This window comes from Pocillopora verrucosa, chromosome 6 (assembly GCF_036669915.1).
Source record: "Pocillopora verrucosa isolate sample1 chromosome 6, ASM3666991v2, whole genome shotgun sequence".
In the NCBI taxonomy this organism is placed as follows: Eukaryota; Metazoa; Cnidaria; class Anthozoa; order Scleractinia; family Pocilloporidae; genus Pocillopora; species Pocillopora verrucosa.
In genome coordinates, this window is record NC_089317.1 from 23570543 (window position 1) to 23591901 (window position 21359).

Consider the following 21359-nt stretch of genomic DNA (forward strand, 5'->3'; position numbering starts at 1 on the left):
ACGAAGAACTTGCTTTCTCTTTGACCCATGATTTCATTAACTTCAAACATTGTAAAGTGTTGTTGCCAGAGATTAGGAACAACAACTGCATAATAAAAATTTTTGAGGTCTCTAAAAACATAACCATCCATGACAGGTTCTAACTGGAACTAATCACCAATAGCAATAATGCTGACACCTTCAAAATTATATTTACAACCTTTAATATCTTTAAGCCTATTATTGATTTGTATGGCAAACATACTTTTTCCTACCATTGAGATTTCATCTACAAAAATTAATTTTACTCCTCCAAATTGAGTTCTTTATAAGGCATTTAGTCTACTTGAATCAAGCTGTTTGTTATTTTTCAATGACTGATTGGCAGGAACAACAAGTGCACTGTGAATAGTATTACCTTTAATGGTATAGGCAGCTTTCCCAGTTGGCCCTCACAATACAACTTTGATTTGATGAAAATCATCACCAATAATTAGTATTATAATACTTCAGGGGCTGCCTGATGTGTTGCCTTTGTTAGGTGTGATTTGCCAACACCAGCTCCACCACCAAGAAAGCACTTAAAAAGGGGCTTTCTGACATTTTGATCAAGTGCAAAATGTGATAAAATAATTCTTTTTGGTCTTTATTTTAAGTCTGGACCATTTGATGATAATCATCATCTGGACGTTCATTCAACATCAGTGGTTCATTATTAAATGATGTTGAAGGAATACCTAGATCAAAGGACAGGTCATAGTTTAAATTAAAATCAGGGTGTAAATCTTCATTGCCAATAGCTTCATCCTGCAGTGCAACATTTTGTATGTTTGGTGCTATGGAATCAAATTAGTCATCAGTGTGATCTGTGTAATTGTTCCTCAGTCTCATTGAGATCTTCACCACAGATAGCATACTGCCCCATTTGTTTATCTATTTTGTCTTTTTAAAAGAAGGAGACACTCCAGATATGAAGGGCTGTTTAAGTAAAAAGTTCACAGGAGTGTTTTTCAGTTTGAGATTTCACATTGAACCAAACACTTCTGATATGAACTTCTGATATGGGCTTTAGGCATTGCTTTGGTTTTGGCTGTTTTGTATTTTGCATGGCCTCGTTGGCACAGTCTGGGAGTTCATCGTCATTTATTCCTCGTCATCTGCTCTTCCCAGTGGGAGGTTATCTTTGTTAATATCTTTTGACTTTTTGACAAAAGGCTTTTGGGGTGAATCATACAATGCAGCCCAATCAGCTAAGGTAACATTTTCAAGGCTGCTAGGTCTTTTAATATACCTGTTTAGCAGACCACTAGAGTGAACTTCTTCTGATTCATCACGCATTTTTTTCTATTTCATTCTTTGGTTTTAGAAGCTTAACTCCCTCAGGAGGTGCAGTGTTCATAAAAATCACCTGTCAGGAACTTTTCCTCATTGGTAGCTGAAGAACTATGTAAACTGCTTCCTGAGCGCTTATTTAAACACTGTTTAAAAATTAGTTTTCAATGTCTCTCACTTGTTGTTTTATGCTAGAATTGCCCTCCCTTGCCTCATCACATGCCCTTAGTAAAAGCTGACTCATTCCCTTATGTGCTTTAAAATATACAATATGATGTTCATTGCACAAGTATAAACATCTAGGACAAATTGTATATCCATATTTGCTCTCCATACACTCAGACAGGCACTATTATAGTTGTTTACTTTTATTTCATCTGGATTCCTCTTCAATTATGTGGTAGGAGAATGAAGCCTTGATCGGATAGCAAGATAGTAGTTTTGTTCAGTAAGCTGAGATTAGTCAGTAATTGTTCAAATGAGACGTCTTCACCTTACTTGATGTCATTTAAATGTTTCCTGATGTTTTTCCAATTATCTTCATGTTTTCTAACCTCAGTTTCAGACAAATCTATCTCAAGGGGATATAAAATGTTTGTTGACTTCATAGGTTGTTGTGGAAAATAGAACCTACATTCTGCCTTTTTCATTTTTTACGACAAATTTGGGAGTGCCTATGAAACTGGAAAGAATCTTTATTTGCAATTTTTTAGTTTTTAAAAAATGTTCTCAATACACATAGCTGCATGCTCTTTGATCTGATTGTCTCAATTCTGATTTGCAAATATAACAGCCTGTAATGAACATTGACTAGTCTATCATCATTCTCTTGCCTTTTTGGCCGACAAATATTCCTGGATAAGTGAACTCTTCAGATTATTTATCTCTAAACACACTAAAAGGTACACTAATCCTTTTCCAGTGCTATGTTGTAAGTTTGTGCTTGCTAATTGTCTTCAACCCTTGTGAAATGGCTTTTGGAATTCCTAGGAATTCCTAGGAATAAAGGTGTGAATTTTCACGGTAAATTCGGACTGGGAATTCCTAGCAATTCCTAGCAATTCCCAACCATAACAACTCTGGTTCTAAAAACCTAGAAATTCCTAGAAATTCCCAGAAATTCCAAGTTTAAAGCCAACAGGACTTGGAATTCCTAGGAATTCCAACTCAGAGAACCAATGACTTTCCCCGAAAAGCTGTAAATCTAAAAAATTCCTAGGAATTTCTGGGAACTTTTGGGAATTTTTAGGAATGTTTAAGAATTACTGGGAATTTTAAGCAAAAATTTGAGGCTAATGATATAAAATAAATACTTTAAATTAAAAAAACCCAGCTAGAGTTCAAGTATTCAATGAAATTTATTTAGAAGCTTAATTAAGGCTTTCATGTAAAATATTTTTGATTAATTATTAACATCAATGTGTGGTAATATTAGGATGGAATTTGATTTATTTTTCTTTTCTTGAAAACTTCATACGGATTAATCCTCAATTACAGCTATTCATATAAAATAGATCTAATCAATCATTAAATTTGGTTTGACACAAATTGTGAATAAAATCTGTTGATTCTTTTCCATAAAATACAATACCTTAAGTTATATTTGAAAACCAAGCACTCTTGGGAGTGAAGGGGCTAATTACAGACAAATAAAATTGATTTTTTGATTAAAATCTTGTTGTAACTGTAACAATAAATTAGAGTGAAGTTATCCTAAACTGAAAACTTAGCTGCTGTTTGTACTGTTTGTATTTTTTTTCCTGGGCTCACAATGAGTTGGCCTTGAATGAGGTTGTCTACAAGAACCTTGACCATTTTGTATCTGGATTCCTTGACATCTGAATTTGAAAAAAAAATAATGTATTAAAATATGTATATTTAAAGCTCAGACCAGGCTTTTAAGATGGCTATGAGGAAAAGGGCATTCATTGGATTCTCAAATTGAGAAATCTGTTATATTGAGTGACTTTTATATTGGAGTTAGTACATCTCTCTCATGGATTTTACTAAAAAAGGGCTGAATACATTATTTTGTTTTTACCAAGGAGGGCTTCTTTATGTACTAAGGTTTGTTTAATAAAAGTTCCTATTATGAATCTTGAATGTTCCCAAACGTGACTAAAGGAATCTTGAAACCTTACTGATAGGTTTATTTCATTGTAAAGCACAAGCTTAAGAAACTGCGGCATATGCAAGCGACCGATTCGATTTTCAGAATTATTCTAGTTTCAGTTGCGCCGAGCGTTATGTAAGCTTAATTCAACCCGCTACATCTACTCTTTTATAAGATTTTAATCACGTAATGAATATCGCAATTTTTACTCACCACAAACTTTCAAAATCGTAGCTTTACAGATGGCCACTCGGTCCTTGTTTGTACCAGTCAATATGTCAACTGTTGTCCCTTCTTTTAACTCCACGGCGCCAACGACTTTCTTTTCTTTTACAACACTCACGCTATTCTCGTTTTCCCATTGAACCACAATAAAAGCTATCTTTAGAAATGTTATATAAAGCAAAACAGTTGAGAAAAGCGATCAACCGATGAAAAGTACATTCAAAGATGAGCGCCAAATGGAGTCTTCTTTGTTTCTGATCACGGGTATGATCACGTGGATCTTTTAGGACTTGTCATTGGCTAGCAAAGTGAATCCGCTGGCTTGCCGATTGCAGTGTTAAGAGAAGCGCACAACTTTATTCTGACTTCTTCAACCGGTTCTCTGCTTCTAGAAGATGGTACCTTGGTGATATAGATAATGATGTGAGCTCACTCTATGTAGAAATAATCGACGATAATCGATCGTATTACAAATGCACGATTTGTGGCCGAAAGTTGTCGAAGAAACAAAGACTCGAAACTCACTTGAGTTGTGTTAATGGCAAAGGTGAGAAATAACACAAGCCAATCACAGTTTTGAATGCGACTACAAATCGTCTTTTACCCTCATATTTATAACAGAAGGATACCACATTCCGAAGTATAAGAGATACATAGATGATCCCAGTGTACCAGTACCTAAATCTACAAAGCTTGACCGTAGCAAGCGTTCAGCAACAAGTTCCAACACCGCCATCTCGATTCCTCAGTCAGTCGTTTCCACTGAACTTAAAGCAGTATTGACAACAGAGTAGAGTGCGTCTTACAAAGGAGAAACATTTGTACAAGAGACAGAAGTAGCTATATGCGATTACAGAGGTGCATTGGAACTCTGGTCCACAAATAAATATGCACTGCCCGAAGTATAAAACAATTTTGTTGATAGCTGACAGACAGAGAAGAACAATAAGTAAACTTAAGAGCTGTTATTGTTGAAGTGTGACTAGCACTTTTCATTTTTATATAAAGAAGGACTTGTAATATGCACCAAAAATAAAAGATGTAATATTTTTTGGGAGATCCAGTGATTGGGACATTTAAGAAATTAAGTTATGAAAGAGGAAACTTGGTTGGTACTTCTCACTACTAAAAAGTCTTGTTGACAAATATTTTCAGATCAGAGTTTCAAATAAAGTAAATTGAAGACGTCATTTAAAAGGTGTTTTTTCTCAAAGGGAACATTGACTACCTCTGTCTTGTCTGCATGCCAAATGTTTGCAAAGTGTGTGGATGATCCACAAGTATTGGAACTCTTACAAAAATGTTTTGTAAGAATAAAAACAGCAAAACAAATTACAGCATTTAGTCATGAAAATAGAGCAAAAAACTGAAAAAAAAGCAGCAACAATAATCATGAAAAAAAGAAAGATTAATTAGGTGTTGAATTTGTTTGTCTAAGGCATGAAATTTCTACTGTCAACAAAAAGTCTCTGACAGCGTTTGAGGCAACTGAGCTTGACTGTTCCAAGGTTTTCTAACAAAGGCAGATAACAATGTAATTATTGTTAATTATTGTGGAAGTTGGCAATTTCCATTTAACATAACTGACAGCTGGTTCATGAGAAAATCCATATTAATGTAAAGATTTACTAAAACTTAGTTTGAATAATAAATTTCATGATTTTTAAGTTATTAACATGTACATGTATGTATATCTCTGGGTAAGTTTTGTATAGCATACCTTTTATTGAGCCAAAGTTTTAAGCCTCTGAAATTACTCTTTTTCTTAAAACCTTCACATTCAAGGTATTGAGAATTTCTTAGAATTTATGTGGACCTCAGGGTATTAAAATTGCCTCAAATTCAATTCCCAGAAATTCCCAAGAGTTCCACACTTCTTAAATTATAGGTAGTTTGTAAAGCTGAGAATTCCAAGGAATTCCTAGGCATTCCAAGTCCTCACAAAACTGGAGTCTTCTTTTCCCAGAAATTCCCAGTAATTCCAAGCTTTTTAAATCAGAGTTAATTTGCATAGTTGGGAATTTTTGAGAATTCCTAGGAATTCCTAGGAATTCCCAGAAAACTGGGAATTCAGTTCGCAAGGGAAGAAAGTCAGTAGCACCACCACCACTTATTTGCTCATTAGGTTGTGAACATCACCAGTTTTACTTTCATTTTGTGACAAGTTTGAGCTATAGCTTGTTGCCATTTCTACACTAAAGGAAATTTGCTGTTCTCTATAAAGGATACTGTTTGTAGCTGACCAGTTTGCTGCCTAAAATATTTTATTGGGTCTAACATTCAAACACAAGCAGAACACTCATATTCTTTTTAATTGAACTTTGATTGTTCCACTTTCTTGTGGCAACCGCAGTAACTTGTTAACAGTATTGTTCACATCTGCTGGGACATTTACCACATTTCCTTTTGTTTTGAACTGATTTCCTCTAGGAGCTTGCAGAAGCTTTTGAAAAGCCAACCTAGGTGCCAACATTCTGCACTTTTAACTCATTGAAATCAGAAAGTCTGGTTTTGCTAGAAAGAATATATTCCATTCTTAGCTGCACAGGGTTGGTATTTTGTCTTTCTTCAAATGTTTAGAACAAGACTGACAGATCCACTCAATACCATCAACACTTGTTTTAGTTAGTAAATATTTTCCTGCAGTAGGGTTGGAATGTCTAAGTTTTTCAGCAGTGATAACACTGTGTTTATACCACAACTGCATGGTTACAACAAGAGCAAATGTACTCTGGACCTCTAGAGACATTAGCATGAAATTTTCTGATTTCATCAGTAATGTTTGAGTTACATACATTTTTCTCATTCTGATATTGATGCTGGTTTGCTGGTCTCTCTTGTCTGCAAATTCATTTGCAATTTTTTCGTTCTGATATTGATGTTGGGTTAACAGTCTCTCTTCTCTACATTCCGTGGATCCATTCACAATTTTTTCATTCTGATATTGACATTTGTTTTATTAACATTCTCTCTTCTCTACATTCTGCTGATTCATTTGCAATTTTTTGTCTTTGACACTGAGATTGGGTTGCCAGTCTCTTCTTTCTTGATTCAGAAGATTCATTTGCATGTTTCTTTCTCCTGTTCAGATGCTGCTGGACCAACCTCTTTTCCTTAGATTCCTCACTTTCATTTACTGTTCTTTTTTTCTCATATTCATGTCTAGCAATCAATCATTTTTCTTTTCCTTCTGGTGTTTCAGTAAAAGACTTTCACTTCCTTTTTATAGATTGTGTTTGCAGGTTTCTTTTGTTTCTGAACAGCAAATGTTCAATTTTTGGACTCTCGTGGACATTTTGCAAATCAAGTTCAGTATCTCTGACAATTAAAGACACCTTTAATTTCAAAAGGAACAACCCCTATTTGTAAGCAGGAAATTTGCAAATATGATACAAGGTTTTCAATTCCTTCAGTGGTAAGCAGAGTACATTTCTCAAATGAGTGGGGCATCCCATGCAAATCCCAGGAATAGGCATCAAACATTTCAAAGCTTTCTTCTGAATTCTGAATCACTGCAACTGTGTTAATTCCAATCGTTCACAAACAACAATTGTAGTTAAGTCGACAATTTGAAAACACTCCTGTCAAAGAATTTTGAAGAGACATGTATGGCTCATTATTTGATGTAATGGACAAACTTCCTGTTAATGGCTCACTATTTTCTTATGTGTACACTTATTTGTAGATTGAAACAATGCATGGAACAAATAATCATTTGTCTGGACAGAACATCTCACAGAAGTATACAGATTGTTTCAATGGTAAGAACATTATTCAAGTGGAAGAAGTCCACAAATTGATATCTTCAATATGATGATAAATAATAGCAGTGACATTGCTACACATTGCTTACCAGCATTTTCACCAAAGAGTGCTTCATTTCCTTGACTGTAGTCAGCACATATTGTTCTTGTTGGATCGCTGACATCAAATATTGTAGGGCCTGAATTTTTCTCTAAATCATTTGCCTGCCTATAATATAAGCAATGGAATGTAGGCATTGTAGAAAATCATTTGTGAAAACCAAAAAATCACATCATTCCAGTATACTTTGTGTTGTCCAACAAATTGTTTCAACTATAACAGGCAGGTAAAATACATTTAAAGAGAACATCATAAGCATTAAACTCCAAAATGATCTTTAAAACGTGATAAGATTTCCTTTGTTTTCACGAAATGGTTATGAGAGCCAATCCTTGACCAGTATTGTTCAATCGAGATTCCCATACCCTTGCGAAATGGCTTTTGGAATTCCTAGGAATTCCTAGGAATGAAGGTGTGAATTTTCACGGTAAATTCAGACTGAGAATTCCAAGGAATTCCCAACCATAACAACTCTGGTTCTAAAACCTAGAAATTCCTTGAAATTCCCAGAAATTCCAAGTTTATAGCCAACAGGACTTGGAATTCCTAGGAATTCCAACTCAGAGAACCAATGACTTTCCCTGAAAAGCTGTAAATCTAAAAAATTCCTCGGAATTTCTGGGAATTTTTGGGAATTTTTAGGAATGTTTAAGAATTACTGGGAATTTTCAGCAAAAATTTGAGGCTAATGATATAAAATAAATACTTTAAATTAAAAAAACCCAGCTAAAATTCAAGTATTCAATGAAATTTATTTAGAAGCTTACCGAGTAATTAAGGCTTACATGTAAAATATTTTTGATTAATTATTAACATCAATGTGTGGTAATATTAGGATGGAATTGGATTTATTTTTCTTTTCTTGAAAACTTCATACGGATTAATCCTCAATTACAGCTATTCATATAAAATAGTTCTAATCAATCATTAAATTTGGTTTGACACAAATTGTGAATAAAATCTGTTGATTCTTTTCCATAAAATACAATATCTTAAATTATATTTGAAAACCAAGCACTCTTGGGAGTTAAGGGGCTAATTACAGACAAATAAAATTGATTTTTTGATTAAAATCTTGTTGTAACTGTAACAATAAATTAGAATGAAGTTATCCTAAACTGCAAACTTAGCTGCTGTTTGTACTGTTTGTATTTTTTTTCCTGGGCTCACAATGAGTTGGCCTTTAATGAGGTTGTCTACAAGAACCTTGACCATTTTGTATCTGGATTCCTTGACATCTGAATTTGAAAAAAATAATATATTAAAATATGTACATTTAAAGCTCAGACCAGGCTTTTAAGATGGCTATGAGGAAAAGGGCATTCATTGGATTCTCAAATTGAGAAATCCCTGTTATATTGAGTGACTTTTATATTGGAGTTAGTACATCTCTCTCATGGATTTTACTAAAAAAGGGCTGAATACATTATTTTGTTTTTACCAAGGAAGGCTTCTTTATGTAATAAGGTTTGTTTAATAACAGTTCCTATTATGAATCTTGAATCTTCCCAAACGTGACTAGAGGAATCTTGAAACCTTACTGATAGGTTTATTTCATTGTAAAGCATAAGCTTAAGAAACTGCGGCATGCAAGTGACCGATTCGATTCTCAGAATTATTCTAGTTTCAGTTGCGCCGAACGTTATGTAAGCTTAATTCAACCCGCTACATCTATTCTTTTATAAGATTTTGATCACGTAACGAATATCGCAATTTTTACTCACCACAAACTTTCAAAATCGTTGCTTTACAGATGGCCACTCGACCCTTGTTTGTACCAGTCAATATGTCAACTGTTGTCCCTTCTTTTAACTCCACGGCGCCAACGACTTTCTTTTCTTTTACAACACTCACGCTATTCTCGTTTTCCCATTGAACCACAATAAAAGCTATCTTTAGAAATGTTATATTAAGCAAAACAGTTGAGAAAAGCGATCAACCGATGAAAAGTATATTCAAAGATGAGTGCCAAATGGAATCTTCTTTGTTTCCGATCACGGGCATGATCACGTGGATCTTTTAGGACTTGTCATTGGCTAGCAAAGGGAATCCGCTGGCTTGCAGATTGCAGTGTCAAGAGAAGCGCACAACTTTATTCTGACTTCTCCGACCGGTTCTCTGCTTCTAGAAGATGGATACCTTGGTGATATAAATAAAGATGTGAGCTCACTCTATGTAGAAATAATCGACAAGAACCGATCGTATTACAAATGCACGATTTGTGGCCGAAAGTTGTCGAGGAAACAAATACTCGAAACTCACTTGAGTTGTGAATGAAAGTGAACTTCGCAGTAATGTGCACTACTTAGGCAGTAGTGAAAATAAGGCCTGAAAAACATTCAGTACGTACGGGATTTGAACCCATGACCTCTGCGATACCGGTGCAGCGCTCTACCAACTGAGCTAACAAGCCAACTGGGAGCTGGTCATGAAGTTGGTTCTAAATAAACCCGTGAGGTGATGAATAAATGGTTAAGAATATATGAAAGTCATATATTTGAACTGCGGATAAAGACGTGAATGAAAGTGAACTTCGCAGTAATGTGCACTACTTAGGCAGTAGTGAAAATAAGCAAAAACAATTTTTCACTTGAGTTGTGTTAATGGCAAAGGTGAGAAATAACACAAGCCAATCACAGTTTTGAATGCGACTACAAATCGTCTTTTACCCTCATATTTATAAAAGAAGGATACCACATTCGGAAGTATAAGAGATACACTGATCCCAGTGTACCAGTACCTAAATCTACAAAGCTTGACCGTAGCAAGCGTTCAGCAACACGTTCCAACACCGCCATCTCGATTCCTCAGTCAGTCGTTTTCACTGAACTCAAAGCAGTATTGACAACAGAGTAGAGTGCGTCTTACAAAGGAGAAATATTTGTACAAGATACAGAAGTAGCTATATGCGATTACAGAGGTGCGTTGGAACTCTAGTCCACAAATAGTTATGCACTGCCCGAAGTATAAAACAATTTTGTTGATAGCTGACAGACAGAGAAGAACAACAAGTAAACTTAAGAGCTGTTATTATTGAAGTGTGACTAGCACTTTTCATTTTTATATAAAGAAGGACTTGTAATTTGCACCAAAAATAAAAAGATGTAATATTTTTTGGGAGATCCAGTGATTGGGACATTTAAGAAATTAAGTTATGAAAGGAAACTTGGTTGGTACTTCTCACTACTAACAAGTCTTGTTGACAAATATTTTCAGATCAGAGTTTCAAATAAAGTAAATTGAAGACGTCATTTAAAAGGTGTTTTTTCTCAAAGGGAACATTGACTACCTCTGTCTTGTCTGCATGCCAAATGTTTGCAAAGTGTGTGGATGATCCACAAGTATTGGAACTCTTACAAAAATGTTTTGTAAGAATAAAAACAGCAAAACAAATTACAGCAATTAGTCATGAAAATAGAGCAAAAAAACTGAAAAAAAAAAGCAGCAACAACAATCATGAAAAAAGAAAGATTAATTAGATGTTGAATTTGTTTGTCTATGGCATGAAATTTCTACTAAAAGTATTGTCAACAAAAAGTCTCTGACAGCGTTTGAGGCAACTGAGCTTGACTGTTCCAAGGTATTCTAACAAAGGCAACCAGTAATGTAGGTTAGGGAAGTAAGATAACAATGTAATTATTGTTAATTACTGTGGGAGTTGGCAATTTCCATTTAACACAACTGATAGCTGGTTCATGAGAAAATCCATATTAATGTAAAGATTTACTAAAACTTAGTTTGAATAATAAATTTCATGATCTTTAAGTTATAAACATGTACATGTATGTATATCTCTTGGTAAGTTTTGTATAGCATACCTTTTATTGAGCCAAAGTTTTAAGCCTCTGAAATTACTCTTTTTCTTAAAACCTTCACATTCAAGGTACTGAGAATTTCTTAGAATTTATGTGGACCTCAGGGTATTAAAATTTCCTCAAATTCAATTGCCAGAAATTCCCAAGAGTTCCACACTTCTTAAATTATAGGTAGTTTGTAAAGCTGAGAATTCCTAAGAATTCCTAGGGATTCCAAGTCCTCACAAAACTGGAGTCTTCCTTTCCCAGAAATTCCCAGTAATTCCAAGCTTTTTAAATCAGAGTCAATTTGCATAGTTAGGAATTTTTGAGAATTCCTAGGAATTCCTAAAACAAGGAATTCAGTTTGCAAGGGTCATTTGCATAATTGGGAATTTTTGAGAATTCCTAGGAATTCCTAGGAATTCCCAGAAAAGTGGGAATTCAGTTCGCAAGGGTACTTACTTTTGTCGTTTTGAAATATATGCCTCCGTACTTCTCAACAGTGCAAAGAGAGTGCAACTACAACACAACCGATTTCACTTTATGGCACTTTCAGGTGGTATCAGACGCATTCAAACTCTTTCAGACACTCAGTGGTACAACCCACACCGATGGATCAAGCCGAATATTGTCTTTTAAGAGCGTAAAAGCTCTTGCACAAGCTGCACTTATAACACAATTATAAGCCTAGTCTGGGTATGTTGACTTGTGTGAGGAGAACTAACTCGTGACACGATGACCTTAAAAAAAAAGTTACTCGAGACCACGCTTACAACTAAGATGGCTGACTCAAACTAGTACGCCGCATGGCACTAGACCAAGTGACAGGCGCTCGACTTATGTGGGCAAATAATTAAATAAATGCGATCGTGCCATAATGTGGCTACACAATTTGTGTAAGCCACACAAAAATTTCGTTGGGTTATTATCACTCGTTGAATTAATAATTTATTCGTATCTGCACCAGGAGAGAGAGTTATCGATGTGGTAGGAGGGTATAACAATTACATGAGTTAAAGCGAAGAAATCCAATCAGCATCTCGTTCTGGGAAGGGAAGAATTTACTTGAAATTCGCTTCAAATACTCCTAACCCGCGTTGCGTTACATACCCCTCGTCACGAATTCTCCTGACAGCTACACAGCTTTACCCATCATGCATTTGCTGCCCGAGTTCCTATTTTTCCAGGAAATCGTTACAACAAAATCGTCTTCGTATACGCGATAACTTCTTCCAAGGTACGTTATTGTTAAAAGCTCAGGGTGATCGCTGCAAAAGGAATAATTCACTTCATTTGAAAGGTATGGAATGTTATTCCTGACGTATAACTGATCGCCATTAACAAGTTTCATACGCTTCAATGACATCTTGATGTTATTTCAATTTAGCTTTAGGTAAAGGGACATCTCAGTTTTCAAAAGTATCTCCTAGATAAAAGAAATATCATGGCATCGCCTAGAAAATTCCATCTCTTCAACTGCGACAGTGTTTATAAGCTCGACTCCATCGAAGATTTGTTGTTGACAACGACAAGCAATCTTGGCATTGATATATCTGTGGAGCAACACTATTTTACGGATTCCGAGATAACTGAGTACAGCCATCAAAAGATTCCCACACTGGAGATGGATGCTGCCATTTTAGCTGTCAATGCAAACGAATCTCGACTCTCCATCAACGAAAACACAGAGGGAGGCTACACAAAGGTTTACAGAGCTTTGCTTCAAGCGACAGGTATAGCGAAACCGGAAGTTGAAAACGACAAGAGTTTAATTATTAGAATCATTATTTAAAAAAGTCTTCTGCAAGTCATATTGGTGTAGTTTCTGCAAAATACACACACTAGCTTTTTCTAAATTTTTATTTACCAGATTTTTTCAGGTTCCATTTCGTTCTTTACCTTTGTAATGTGACACATTGATTTGAATTTCAATGTTCATTATTTTGAAATTCAGACGGTCCACCTCACGAAATTTATGTTACTGACAAAGAGAACATAGCGTTATCTTCAACCTTTCCTAAATTGTTTTACCCACATGCTCTTTAACGACGATATTGTCCGCACTTGACAGGATTCGCTTGTGTTTCAATTCAAACACTGCGGAAGACATATTGTATTATAAATTTAGATTGTGAAAGCTTTGATTAAAAAATTGGCTGTGACGGCTGTTTTCGCAAGTTACCGTAAATGAGTTTCCTCGATTAAAATATTGACAAATAAAAGATACAAATAAAAGTTTTGTCGTATCAGATATTATGAAAGTTGTTCAACAAATACAGAATCATTTGACCTTACCTTCGATATTTGTGATTCCTACCTCTATTTCAGTTAGCCTAATGTTCGTGATCGATATGCAACTCTTTTCAATATTCATGATTCATGTTGCACTACATCTCGCCATTTACGATTCCAAGTTTAAACACTAAAAAATTCACCATTCTGTTTAATTTGACCGCGTTGACTTATGATTCCGCTTACAAACCCGCAGATTTTAACAACATGGCCGGATTGGAAAAGTAGCTTGGCCTTTGACGAGCGAGCAAGACTTAATTTATTTCGATGCCATTCTAATATAATTATGTGACTTGTTCAATTCTTTTCTTGTCAAGTAGACGGAAACGTGATTGTTGTTATCGGTGGTGATGACAATTACAGGAACGAAGAGGAAGAGGAAAGAGCCTTCGTCTCGCGTTGGGCAAGAATGAAGGTACGTTCCCAGTTAAAGGAAGAATTCCTCGACGGACGAAGAAGTTTCATCTTTTCATGGGACAGGAAACACAGAGCAATTCACGAACAAGCACTGAAACATTACTTTGATCCAAACAAGAAAGGACAAAAGTTTGAGTATGAGCCACCAGGGCGTCTCGAGCCTTCTTTAAGAGATCCAACGGCTCCGGTAGCACGAGATACAGAACCTGCACACCAGCCCAGGCTTCAACGCTCCGCCACCCTAATCGAAGGGAGAAGTAAACAAGAAATAATAGACAGGTGGGATCAGCCAAGTTCCTTGCAAAAAGATTACACAGTGACAAGGCAAAGAAGTGAGGATATTCGCGCTTGTCAGCAACCTAAACTGAACGTACACCCCGATCCCCTTGCGGCAACCGCTTTTTCGACTTCGGATTACGGACGCTCATCACTAGAGAACCGATCTGAACAGAACAGAGTGCAAAGGGATACTACCATGAAGGAAACTCGTCTGGTAGAAGGTGAGAACTACTACGACAGATTACATTTTTCAAAAAACAGGAACGAGAATCATGATCAAGACAATAACAACAGCCAGAAAAATAAATATTAGATACCGGAACAAAGATAACGATAATAACGTTTGTCAAAAAGAACAACAATGAGAAAAACAACCCCAGCACCACGAGACATATACAATATTAAACAAACAAGCCAAAATGACCGATTATGAAGATGGAGATATGTCAGAAATGGCTAGAGAAACGAAACAATTGCGAAAATAATTTGAATTATTTAAATGCATTATAACATGAACATCAGTTAAGCTTTGTTAGATGGTGCTGGCAATTTCTTAGATACCTTTAAGAGGTTCATAAACTTTCTTCCTTTTCATTCTTGACCCTAAAAATAACGTTTTCTGCTCATCAACACAAATAGATGTGGCTGCATATTCTGAACTGGACAACAAACCACAACAGCTGTCAGTGCGAACAGATAGGGTCATAGAAGGGGAACGTAAAGTGAAAGGTAAGAACAACGGGTGACTCTCTGAAAAAAGACGACACTGGACAACAATGGACAACAATGAACGACCGCTACGAGAGCAATATGTACCATTGCAACGACTTCAACGAAAGCAACAATAAGTCCTAAAGACGCTGTTTCATTGGTGTCTCGTAGTCATTATATCACGATTTTTAACCTTATAAATCACTTTTTAATCCTGACTCAATAGCAGCTTTTTCTGTGAACTTCAGCGCTTTTCTACATATAAAATGGTACTATAGGTTCCTTCGAGTTGTACATTCATGGTTACGGCAAGTGCCAGAAACCCGAAATGCTGGGATTGATAACGCACTTTGTGGTGGAAGTGCGAACAACGAAATGAAGCCTTTAGGCCAGTATTGAAAGTTTAGCATTTATTAGGGTGGTGGAAGTGCGAACAACAAAGTGAAGCTTTTAGGCAAGTACTGATTTAACGTTCAAGTTAACATTTATTAGACTAGTGGAAGTGCAAACGACGAATTGAAGCTATTTGGGAAGTATTTAAAGTTTAGTATTTATTTGACTAAAAGCGATTGGTTTTAAAAATAAGTGTTGTCAAATGGTTTTTGGTTTTGCAAAACGAAGTTTTAATTACATTTTTCTTTAATTCTCTAGACTTAGTAGTCCTTGGCTGTGATGTGTCACCGGCAACAATGCAGGTTGTGAAATCAGTAATCGATGACCTTCATCGTAGGATAAGGCTGCCAGAATATCCCCAAGTGGAAAGTTATTCATTAGCTGACATCAAATCGTACTTAACGAGATACACTCTTAGGTTCTGTATTCTAGTGGTGGATGCCGATGCGTCTCATAAAATCCAGCAGCCTGAGTTGGAAGAACTTCTCAGGACAGCAGCTGAAGTTGTTGGTAAGAGGATTTGATAATAGCACAAGAAAGTGAAAATACGTATATTTTGCACAATCCTCTGTTGCAGTAGCCTGTTCATAAAAGTCAGAAGAATCATTTCTTTGTAGTTGAAATATTTTAGTGTAGCAAATACTCAGTTTAATGCAAGGTGTAAATGAAATAAACTACTTGAGAACATCATCCAATGATTAAAAAAGGCCAATAGACACCTTATCTGCTATTGAAAAGTTATTTTTAAATATTGTAGCTCACTATGATCCCTACTTTAAAATTTGTCCCCATATCTGATACGAAAACGAAGATAACATAAATCACCGCATCCACATTTGGCCATGTACTAAACCTAGTCTTAGATAATATTTTTTCGCCGGCGCAATTAACAAGAATTACTAATACAATATAACTATTTGCTTCAATTTGCAGTTGAAAAGGTTATCTTTACAATCTGCAATCGATGCCATGCTCCTACTGGAGTGGCAGAGAAATTTGTACAAAACGTTGAGTGTATGCTTAAAGCGAAAAGAAAGGGCCTTGTCGTTTGGTTGGAGGATGGAAAACTGAACGTAGAACCCGATGTCATGATACAATTAATGCTTGGAGCCCCAATAGCGGTGAAGAACAGACAAGGACAGATAAGCCACTCTGGAGAATCCCTCAGACCAACCAATGCTGCCTCAGGTTTTTCATCTGACAGGAGACTGGTTCATGAGACACCAAAGCACATGGGGGGGTTTCCATCACAGGAATTGCGTCATAATCCTACTTCTTATTCGGGAGGAATGTACCACACAGTACGACCAGATGCATATTCAGCAGAAGTTAATGACTACGGAGAAGAAGGCATGGATTCCAGCGATTTTCTTATGCTCAAAACACGAATCCGTCATGGGAGAATATCATATGCTACCGAAGATCTTGTGTTTCGTTATCCTGATTGGGTAATTCCGGAAAAGATAGAGGAAGACTTGAGGTGGAATTATTCAACGACAGCTAACGGAGTGCTAAGCATTTATTCTAACACTAAAGGCGAATTACGAGCCACCGTACAAACTGATAGAGCGGTCATGTGTTTGATTATTTAATTGACAGATCAACACAGCCTCTTCGTCAGATTTAAACAAAGTGAATATGATAGAGGCCTTTTCTGATCAGTCTTTTATTTCATGCAACATGCGGAAATTTAAACTTGATATTTTATATGGTAGAATAGAACAAGGTTATGTTGAGACACGGACGGAAAGCAAAGCGGATCAATAAATTGCCGCACCTAATGATTCAAATCCTTACTATCTTACATTTTTTAAGCTTGATAATACGAACCTAGAAGCCAAAATGCTAGAAAATTAAACAATAGCGGAATGATAAATTCCTAATTCGATGGGTTAACTTATGATACGAGCGGACATTTTTCTCTTCGCTCGTATTTTTCCTCGACCTTGCGCACATTTCACGGAAAAAAAATACGATTTAACCTGCGCAATGTCCGCGTTAAACCATCGAAAAAGGTGTGATTATTATTTCAGATATACATGTTATATATGAAATGAAGTGAATTAGGCGAAGGTCCCTGTTTGCTTGTCATAATCACGGTGCATTGCAACCTCCGTGAGCTAGAACATTCGAGTAAGCTTGTTATAACGAGTTCCGTCCGAGATCTTAAAATGACTGTATGACTCTATAAAACTCATTAATATGTCTAATCGTCTTTTAAACAGAGTTATTCAGATACAACTTTTATTATACTATTACCTTGAATCTCTAGACTTAAATAACTTCGTTGGCGTTCAGGGACCTTAAACTGGGGATTTAAAACATAAAATGATCCTTGCTAGATGCTAGCAGTTTTTATTCAATCAGTTTTCTTCGACTTGTGACAATTTTCCATATGATGGCAAGGTTCTAATTTTCTTTATTTGAGACCTTGCATCCTTGATCAGCGATCTGAAACACTTTGAAAATCAAATATGACACAATAGATTTCTGAGAATTTTTGTGCGATGACATTCAATGTTTGTCAGAATCAGTAGCATTAAAAGCTATTAATTAAGAGACAATGTGAATTCAATAAGAATGGTGAGCAGTCGCTAGATCTCTAGGAAAGAGTGACCTTTTCAGGCGTAGTAAGTTGAACATCGAAACATAGGTTTTTGAGGAAATTTCTGGTACAGACATTGCGGCAAGCTATTTCGGAAGCCATATCACCTTTTCCAACTGTTGCATGCTTTTCTCACGGCCTAACTCGAACTTAATGATAGTCGCAGGGAAATTTCTTTAATTCCCAAACTGGGTTAAAAATGGTAAATTTATGGGTTATATTTGTGATTTTGGTGGGAATTCCCCAAAATGGGAAAGTTCTACCAAAGCCAATCTTGGGTTTCATAAAACCCAATATAACCCCAAGAATGGGATTATATAGACCCAACAAGACCCCAAGAAGGGGATTAGACTGACCCAGCATAACCCCAGGAATGGGATTATACTGGCCCAATGTGACCCCAAGAATGGGATTATACTAACCCAATACAACCCTAACAATGGGATTAGAATGACCCAACAAAGCCCCAGGAATGGTTTTGCACTGACCCAATGTGACTCCAAGAATGGGATTATACTAACCCAATATAACCCCAACAATGGTATTTGACTGACCCAACATAACCCCAGGAATGGGATTATACTGACCCAATATGACTCCAAGAATGGGATTAGACTGACCCAATATAACCCCAAGAATGGGGTTATACTGACCCAGTGTGACTTCAAGAATGCGATCAGATTAACCCAATATAACCCTAAGAATGGGGTTATACTGACCCAACATTTTAACCCCAAGAATGGGATTAGACTGACCCAATGTGACCCCAAAGAATGGGATTAAACTGACCCAACATAACCCCAAAGATTAGAATAAAATAGAATATTGCAAACAGTAAGGAGCAATATTTAATTACCAGAGTGATAATTATTACACTTAAATTTAAGGCAACATGCAGTACAGTCTACAAACTTTAAATTCTTGCCAAAATGAAACAATAAATAATTTCAAAATGCATTATAGAATCCTGTAAACAAGTTACACAAAGAAACAGAATTAGTAACTAAATAAGGCACTAAATATTGTAATGTTTTTGCCTTATCTATTTAAATGCAACTCTGAGAAGTAGTAGCTTTCATATTTTTAGCTAAATCAATGTACTTCATTACAAACCTCTCCTCATTTTAGTTAGTAGGGTTGACATTACTTTATTGTAGAGCTGCATGAGGAGCACTGTGTACTGATTTCTATTATAAGATAAAATACTGGGCAGTTTCTTTAGAACTGCTACCAGCAAGTTACAAGCAGTTAAGAAGTCCAAGCAGCTACATATTACAATGAACAAAAGAAGAAAAATGATCAGAGATTTACTACAAAACTTTTTCCAAGTACCAAACAAATACCAAATTCAGAGCTACAACCATTTTTTTTTTGATAATCAAAAGCAACATTTGAACTAAGTTGGAATCAGATTTACCAGATGATGAACGAATTGCTTTAATTCAGCATGAACTTTAACTTTAGCATGTCAATAATGCTTTCCTGTCTTGTCAACAGAAAATAAACAGTTTTTTAAACGGCTATTTCTTTATGAACAGTAACATCAGACAGAGAGCTCACATTTTCCTTAAGAGTCACATATTTGTGCTTAACAAGTTTCTTAACTAAAACTGACATCACTTGGCTAGGGGTAAGATTTGTCAAGTTATTTTTTTTGACAGAAAACTTTGATTTCAAAATCCCAACAGCTTCCTCCCTTGTGAAAACTTTTCTAAAACCTGCTTTAATCACAACTTGTGAGGATGCTATAGAGGAAGGGACTTTAACTTCTGATGCAGGACTTCCCGCACTACAAAATATATGGGTCCTCAGAGACTCAATGGAGTCACTACTATCATAAGGAGAGAGAGTTGATAATGATTCTCCACTGTCTGAAAAATTTTTTGCAATACTATCCTAAGAAAGGTAAATAAATAAAAACAGAGTTGTTAGAGTACTCAATCATGTTAAAAACAGTGACTGTCAACCAATGACATTTATGGTTTCAATCACCATGGCAACTGATCTGGCTCAACCACTTTTGAAACTTAACAACTGATACTGAAGAAAGGTGATCAGGGCTATTAGTAGGGTCTGCTACCTATATTTTTTTCTAAACCGTTGTTGCAGCTGAGTACATGAGACCTTGACATTGAACTTATTAAAAAACCACTCTGTCAAAGGGTGCTACAATATGTGTGACTGAAATATTAACTCTTCAACCCATAGGAGTGAAAATGGCCAACACTTATTTCTCCTTTGAGAACACACAGTGAGTCAAACATCAAGGTTGCAAGGAAAAAAGGGAATGTATAGCAGTATAGGCAACCCAAACATTTCTAAAATAATGAGGTGTTCATGTATGTATAAATCGCTAACAGTTTTGCAAACAGTACCAAAGGTGCTAATTAAAGAGGACCCATTTAGCAGCAGATGATTGATGTGCAAAGTAGTAATTTCACAGCTGTTCAGAGTATACTGTACTCTGGCCATCCACCTAAAAGAATTGCTCCTGAATGTACTTGTGGAGCAAGTAATATTCTGTAACTGGGCCTGGAAAATTGAACTAAATCCTAAATTATGCTCTTCTCCTTAAAAAGAGTCATTATTATATATAAAAATATGACCACCATATATAACCCATGTCTTAAAAAGGAAAAGCTGGTGGAATGCGGGAATATTAGGCAGTGCGAGGAGTTTCACACAGTTCAGTGTAGCTTAGAGCTGGGAATTCCTTGTAAATTTGACTTCAAATATCAAAACAAACAAGCTATATTTCAATGACTATTCTTTGGACATTTTAAATTATCCTCAAAGCACAAAGAGAGTGTCTTACGATAAAATCTATTCTTAAAAAGACAGGTTACTACGCTTGTTTGAGAGGTCGAAGTAAACAAACGTACGTTCGAGGAAAGCAAGTCGGAAGTCGTTGGCCATTCAGAAGTAACTTAGGGCTCAATTTCAAACGGGACTGCTGAAACTCGTTAAAGTTTCTACAAGTTTCTTTTTAAGCTTACCTTGGAACTGCTGGGCGACTTCATCACCGGAAAGCTTTGTCATGCGGTCGATGATAGAGTCTTTCTCCGCTGACTCCGAAGTCTCTGATTCTGACATCCTCGATAACACCTTGAATTTAATTTGCAGTCTAAAAACAACAGCTCAAAAGCCAACCTTAAATTTCGGACTAATTCAAAAAGCAAGGACGAGAAAGGGGTAGCCTCGACTGACTTACTTCCCAATTCCCTCGACTTGGTGAACTAATGCGTTTTTAATTGTTTCCCACTGTTTCGCTGCAATTTCATAAAGCAGATTCTCCTATTGGTAACCATCAGTAATGCGTCTATAACACAAATATGCTTGGCGAGAGAAGAAT

At 36.1% G+C, this 21359-nt stretch overlaps 1 protein-coding gene and 1 long non-coding RNA gene across 3 annotated transcripts; one reads left to right on the forward strand and one right to left on the reverse strand.

Moving 5' to 3' along the window:
- Positions 1–12487: 12487 nt before the first annotated feature.
- Positions 12488–19257, forward strand: LOC131774162 (uncharacterized). Of its 2 annotated transcripts, none has more exons than XM_066167942.1 (6): positions 12488–12610; positions 12698–13043; positions 13920–14519; positions 14938–15027; positions 15661–15912; positions 16336–19257. In XM_066167942.1, exons 2-6 carry the CDS (start codon positions 12755–12757, stop codon positions 16992–16994), a joined length of 1890 nt encoding a protein of 629 aa, XP_066024039.1. In that variant the 5' UTR covers positions 12488–12610; positions 12698–12754; the 3' UTR covers positions 16995–19257. The 2 variants fall into 2 exon arrangements, with proteins under 2 accessions (XP_066024039.1, XP_058946167.2); XM_059090184.2 differs by having other exon boundaries at positions 13923–14519; positions 16336–19255.
- LOC136281523 (uncharacterized) lies at positions 19120–21302 on the reverse strand. Its single transcript, XR_010717810.1, has 2 exons — positions 21219–21302; positions 19120–21112 (listed from the first exon to the last, which is right to left on the reverse strand). It is a non-coding gene; the product is annotated as an uncharacterized lncRNA (long non-coding RNA).
- Positions 21303–21359: the final 57 nt, after the last annotated feature.